At 56.6% G+C, this 6,169-nt stretch overlaps 2 protein-coding genes across 2 annotated transcripts; both read left to right on the top strand.

Moving 5' to 3' along the window:
* Nucleotides 1-1,049, top strand: NGA_2026220 (myosin-like protein; the record flags this gene model as incomplete). The annotated part of the gene is made up of 1 exon (XM_005853362.1): nucleotides 1-1,049. A coding segment is annotated over one exon (1,049 nt), but the record flags the coding sequence as incomplete, so codon positions are not given.
* Nucleotides 1,050-1,144: 95 nt separating this feature from the next.
* NGA_2021300 (uncharacterized protein) lies at nucleotides 1,145-3,105 on the top strand. Its single transcript, XM_005853361.1, has one exon. The coding sequence runs from the start codon at nucleotides 1,147-1,149 to the stop codon at nucleotides 2,794-2,796; it is 1,650 nt and encodes a 549-aa protein (XP_005853423.1). The 5' UTR covers nucleotides 1,145-1,146; the 3' UTR covers nucleotides 2,797-3,105.
* Nucleotides 3,106-6,169: the final 3,064 nt, after the last annotated feature.

Raw genomic sequence — 6,169 nt, 5'->3', positions numbered from 1 at the left:
CGCCCCGTGTCGAAGCTTCGGCCGGACAAGCCGCTGGTGCTGGCGGCGACGACCAGTGTGGCTGCCGTTGCACAAGTGATGGTGGAGCGTCGCGCCGCAGCGGTGTTGTTGACAGGCAAGGACGGGACTTTGAGCGGCATCTTGACGGACACAGACGTGACCCGACGTGTGGTGTCGAAGGAGCTGTCGGTGGAGGGGACGACGGCGGAAGACGTGATGACTGCAAACCCGACGACGGTGACGCTGGAGGATGATTGCTTGGACGCGCTGACCTTGATGGTACGGGGCAGCTTCCGTCATCTTCCCGTGCTGGACTCTGGGGACGCGGTGGTGGGATGCCTGGACATCGCCAAGTGCTTGAACGATGCTATCATTCGGTTGGAGAAGATGGAGGAGCATCGGGAGAAACAGTTGGGCAACGGTACGAACAAGCAGCTGGAGGCAGCGGCGATGGCGATGGCGTTAGCAGGACGTGGGGGCGGGGGAAAGCACCAGACGGCGCTTGTCTCGACGCTCATGCAATTGCTTTCTTCCAGCGGCGGGAATGGAGAGGACGGTGGGAGCAAGCTGCCGAGTGTGGGGAGTATGCTCAGCGGAGCTTCTTCTACAGCACTTCTCTCGAAAGAGGCCAGTGTTCTTGAGGCGTCGAGAGAGATGGCAGCCTCGCGTAAGGCATGCCTGGTGGTGGGTGAGAACGGTGAGCTGATCGGGTTGGTCACCTTCAAGGACGTGTTGGGGCGGGTGGTGGCGAAGGGGCTGTCACCGGGGGGGGCGATTCTGGGCGAGGTGATGACGCCCAAGCCTGGGAGCGTGACCCCGGACATGTCACTGTTGGATGCGTTGTACACGATGCGGGACGGACACTTCTTGAATTTGCCTGTGGTGGAGGAGAGTGGCCGCGCTCTGGGGCTGCTGAGCGCGATGGAGATCGTGCAGAGTCTGAGCTCGTTGACAGGGAAGGACGACGGCGGGAGGTCGTTCTGGGCGTCGACGATGGCGGAAGGAGACGATGCGTGGGAGTCGCAGTCCGAAGCTGGCTCCATGCGCAGCGGGTTGTCTGGGGTCGGGAGCATCCCTCATATCGCGCTCCGAGGCAAGAAAGATTCGTCCTTCCGGCCTGTCTCCAAATTACGGCCCCGCAACCCTTTGGTGGTCGACGGGGCGTCGTCTGTTACGGAGGTGGTGAAGGCGATGGTCCACAAACGCACAGATGCGGCCCTAGTGACTTCCCGGACGGGAAAGGTCTTGGGCATTTTAACAGACAATGACGTGACGCGCCGGGTGATTGCACAATACAGAGCGGAGACCGAGACCCCCATAAGCACCATCATGACTGAGAACCCCAAGTCTGTTTCGCAAGACAGTGACAGTATCGATGCGCTGACCACTATGGTGAAGGGCCGCTTCCGGCACCTGCCTGTGATGGGCCCGCATGGTCAGGTAGTGGGCTTGTTGGACATCGCCAAGTGTTTAAGCGACGCGATCACCCGACTGGAGAGGAGAGAAGAGAAAACTGCCTCCTCCCTGGCAGCCGCATCGGCGGGCGTCGCCCAGGGGGGCCATGGAGCTTTGATGCACCTCATGCAGCTGTTGCAGGAGCAATCAGAGCCGGGTAGAGACTGTAACCCTTCTCTGCGAGCATTATTAGGGCAGCAGGGGGCACCGACCAACATTGTCCGGGCCACTGTGAACGTACGTACGGCCGCCGAAGTCATGAGTAAGTGTCGGAAGGCGGTGTTGGTGGTGGATGAGGATGAAAGCTTGGTGGGGATCTTCACCCCCAAGGACATGCTAGGCAGGGTGGTGTCCCAGGAACTGAGCCCAGATTTCACGGCGGTCTCGAGTGTTATGACGGCCCGGCCAGACACGATCGAGGCAGAGGCCACGGTCTTGGAGGCCTTGTACATGATGCGCGAGAACCATTATCTGCACCTACCCGTGACGGACAGCCGGGACGGGTCGGTGGTGGGGCTGGTGGACGTCATGGAGATTGTGCACGTGGTCTGCGGCCGGGAGGATGGAGGACGTCAGTTCTGGGCCTCCGCGCAGGAGAGCGGACGGAAGGGACGGGGGGAAGGGGAAGGGTGGTCGTCCGCATCCGAACTGAGCTCGCACGCTGCGGCAAGGCCGTCGCGCCATCCCGGGAGCATCATCGCAGGGCCTCGCTCCACCCTCCGCGGCGCCGGCCCCGACCCTGACGAGCAGCGGCACATACAGGCCAATCCTGTGGACCCGCATGAGGACCTGGAGAGCGCGTCGGTCCTCGCCGGCAGTGGTCAACCCCATACCTCCAACCTTCACGTGTTGATGTCATCCTCTGCGGAGCCTGCGCTCGAGGGCCGAGCCTCACAGCTAAATGGTTCTACCTCCCGCGGTGCTTTAAACGCACCCGGGGGCGCTCAATTTCGGCTGAAGGTTGTTGGCGAGGACGGTGCTGTCAAGACGGTGACTGTGCCAACGGAAAATTTCGAGGCCGCCATCGAGGCCGTTGGCAAGGCGTTAGACATGCCGACTGGCCAGCGGGCATGGACCTATGTGGACGACCAGAAGGATGTGATCACGGTTGATACTGACGAGGGGTTTGAGGAGATGCTGGCATACGCACACGGAGCACACTTATCGGTATTGAAAGTTACGATAATCAAACGCCGGCGACCGAAAACGCGACGTAGCAGCGGGGCAAGTAGCGGTGGGAGAAGCAGCGGCGGCAAAACCTTAACGGTCTTGGCGATGAGTAGCATTGTAGGCTTGGCTGTTGTGGGCATTGCGATCATGGCAGGGCGCAAATATCGATGACTTGCTCCAACCAGATTTCGATCTGATATGAAGTGACAAAGTACATGGTAGAATCTGAAAGCGACTAGTAGGTATTTCATGATTTTTTTTGGGTTCTTCGTGACAACTCCAGCACGTGAGAAACTGAGCATGAATAAGACACACATTGCACATGGTGGGTGGAGACACTGCATTAAACCCACAGCCTGTATGAGGTGGTTGGAGATATCAGAATTGTGGTGAGATATCTGCAGCAGCAACTTCGGTGGAGGATGCCTAAAATAAAAATCTAAAAAGAACATAAAGAACTATCAGAGAAGTGAAGAGGGGACAGTACTATGCTGCCCGGAGGGATAGGAAGTGAGGAGTTGCTGGGAGCGATCTCGGTCTTCGCGGCTCGCGGTCGGCGAGGGCTTTTCCCTTCCCTCTCGTTTCCCGCCATTCCCACCCTCCAAATCCATCGGCGACCGGGGGCGGGCCCTGAGAACTACGAGGTAACTTAGTTAGAAAATGGTCGCGCATCTGTGGAATGCATGGTCAGTGTTCGCACAAAGTTTCGATATCCTGGTGGTACGCAGGTGGCTGCAGGCAGAAGAATGAGGCGAAAACCAAGTATTGCCAACTCGATGCGTGTACCTATACCTCCCTTCGACCCATGTCTACCATGTCGACCGATAGGAGCTGATCACGTCATTTTCACCATCATTTTGAAGAATCTGTGATCTTTTGATTAATTTGGTAGTGAATTACATGGATGGAGGCAATGTTCATGATTCATTGATTAATAGCGCCGATTTTTGGAATGGCAACGAGAAGCGGTAGAAAAAGGAGGTTGTGTCTTGCCGCCATTTGGTTTCGAGGCAAATTCGACTCAACCAAGGAATATTAATCAAATGTTCTCAATATTTTCATGTGTTAAATTTGCTTACAAACTCTGTAACATGTACGACACGTGGTAGGCGAAGCGCCGGGTGTGTCCGTTCACATTTCCAGCCCCATCTTGAACGCCTCCTCAATTTCCCCCTCACGATGTATGCCTTTAGAGGTCGTCGACATGGATGACAAAACATTTTCTTTTCTTACATTTTTCTCACACAGGAATCTCACCTGCTAACAAAAGAGAAAGGGTTGTGTCCGAAGAGACATATCGCTTTGGCAAAGGGAGGCCTAGTCGGTGGGCACCAAGCACACTCCTGCCTTCGCTTTGTTCCTGGTTCCCCTGGACTAGCATAAGTACCACATTGCAGTACCATGTTTTTCGCCTCTAGTCTTCTGACCAAAAAGGGTCCCCTGGGTAAGGTCTGGTTGGCCGCCCATTGGGACAAGAAGTTGACCAAAATGCAGGTCTTCCAGACTGACATCACTAAGTCCGTCGGTAAGTTCATCATCTAGCGATAGCCATAGGCTTTCGCCTACACTGTGGTCATTCCTGTGCCGGTTTGTGACCGTCAATATAACGCTTTTCCATTGTTCAATCTTCTTCTCCCTGCGCTTCCTCAGACTCCATCGTGCACCCAACGGTCCCGCTCGCCCTTCGCGTCTCCGGCCACCTGCTGCTGGGCGTTGTGCGCATCTACTCCCGCAAAGTCAAATACCTAATGGAGGATTGCTCCCAAGCGCTGACTAAGATCAAAATGGTACGCCATGAGGCTACTTCCTGTCTTTTTCAGACTCTTCCGATTTCCGTTGAGATGTTTCTTTATTCTGGAGAAAAGAAAGTACTCCAGACCTTACATCCCTCACAAGCTGTCCCTTTTTTTGCTCTCGGGCTGCCTCTTTTATGTTTTATGTCTGAGAATATTGTTGCTACTCATAATTCATACGGCTGGCGCAATGTCCAGTTTCAGCCTGTGCTTACAAACGTTATACCCATCCCCTTCTTATAAGGCGTTTCGCCCTGGTATTGTCGATTTACCTACTGGTGCCTCCGAAGCGCCTCTAGCCGCCATTAATGTGCAGAACTTCGGCCAGTTTGATCAAGACTTCTTGGACTTCGCCGGCTTTCAGGGACGGACGGAGAAAGGGAGGGATGGCTTGTTTGGAGGGGGACTCGGGGGGAGACCGGACTTGGACACGTTGCCGATGGCGGATCAATGGGTGACGGCAGCGACACAAACCTTGGCAAGGCGAGAAACCATCACCTTACAAGATGAAGGAGGGAGGGAGGGAGGGGGGGGAGTAGGCATGATTGATCAGAGCTCCCTCTTTGATCCGGAGGCGGAGCTTGAGGACTGGGTGCCATTCAATCCTCTGGATGAATCAATGGGAGTAGGAGGACTCGTCGACAGGGGAGGGGAGACCAGTTTTGAAGATGACAGTGGACGATATAGTGACATAGAACTCGGCCGTGACGCGGGCGATTTGAGTGGGCGGCGTTCGTCGCTGAAAAGGTCAAGGGCGTCTTTGGAGGTGGGGGAGGGAGGAAAGGAGGGAAGGGTGTCAGACTATGGGGAAGTCATGGGAAAGGAAGGAGCGAGGGAGGAGTACTACTATCAGGACGAGGGAGGCGACATGATGTTTATGGACGATGGGGACGTGCCCCCGCCCATAATGGATGAAGACTGGCAGAAGAGAATGGAGGGAGGGAAGGAGGGGGGGGAGGCCCGCGGTTTGTCCTCCCTGCCCGACTTGTCCTTGGGCACGAGCGTCGAGGGGGACGAAGAGGAACCGGCTGTGACAGAAGGAGAGGCGTTGATGGAGTGGGATGGTGAGCTCAGGAGGGCGCAACGCGAACAGGAAAAGAAGCAGAAGAAGAAGAAGCCGCGCCTGTTGCGGTTGGATGCGACCACCATCCTCTCGACGGCCCAAATCAAGGCTCAATTGCAGGATTACGACGACATTTGCCTGCCCCGGGTGCGCCCTCGAGATCGAGTGCGAGGGGGAGCGGGAAGAGGAGGGGCGAGGGAGGGAGGGAAGGCGGAAAGGGCGGCGATGATGGAGGCGGTGGAGCTTCGAATGAAAGCCCCGACACTTCCCGGTCTCTCAGACGATCTGCAGGAAGTGTTCCGTATCACAATGGCAGTGGGCGGCATGAAGCCAGGGGTGGCTGAAAGGACGGTGGAAGCGGGAGCGGACGGAGAGGGCGATGATATTGAGCAGGCACGCGCGGGGGCAGAAGGAGTCAGGCGGGAGACCATTGAGGCGGGGAGGGATTCTTTGTCGGTGGTTGGAGAGAAGGAAAGACGGATGAGCAGAGGATTGGCAGAGGAGGCGGGGCAGGGAGTAGCAGATGAGGAGGATTTGATGGTGCAGAATGAAGACTTTCGCATGGAGGATGAGGACTATGTGTCGCTGCCGCCGATGGACGAGGAAGGGACGCAGGGGTGGGAGGAGGGTGGCGCACATCATTCCTCGGCGAGCAAGCGGCGGTCGAGCGGGCTGGGGTTCGATGACG

Source organism: Nannochloropsis gaditana (genome assembly GCF_000240725.1).
Source record: "Nannochloropsis gaditana CCMP526 unplaced genomic scaffold scaffold932, whole genome shotgun sequence".
Lineage (NCBI taxonomy): Eukaryota > Eustigmatophyceae > Eustigmatales > Monodopsidaceae > Microchloropsis > Microchloropsis gaditana.
This window is presented reverse-complemented; position numbering and strand designations above follow the sequence as displayed.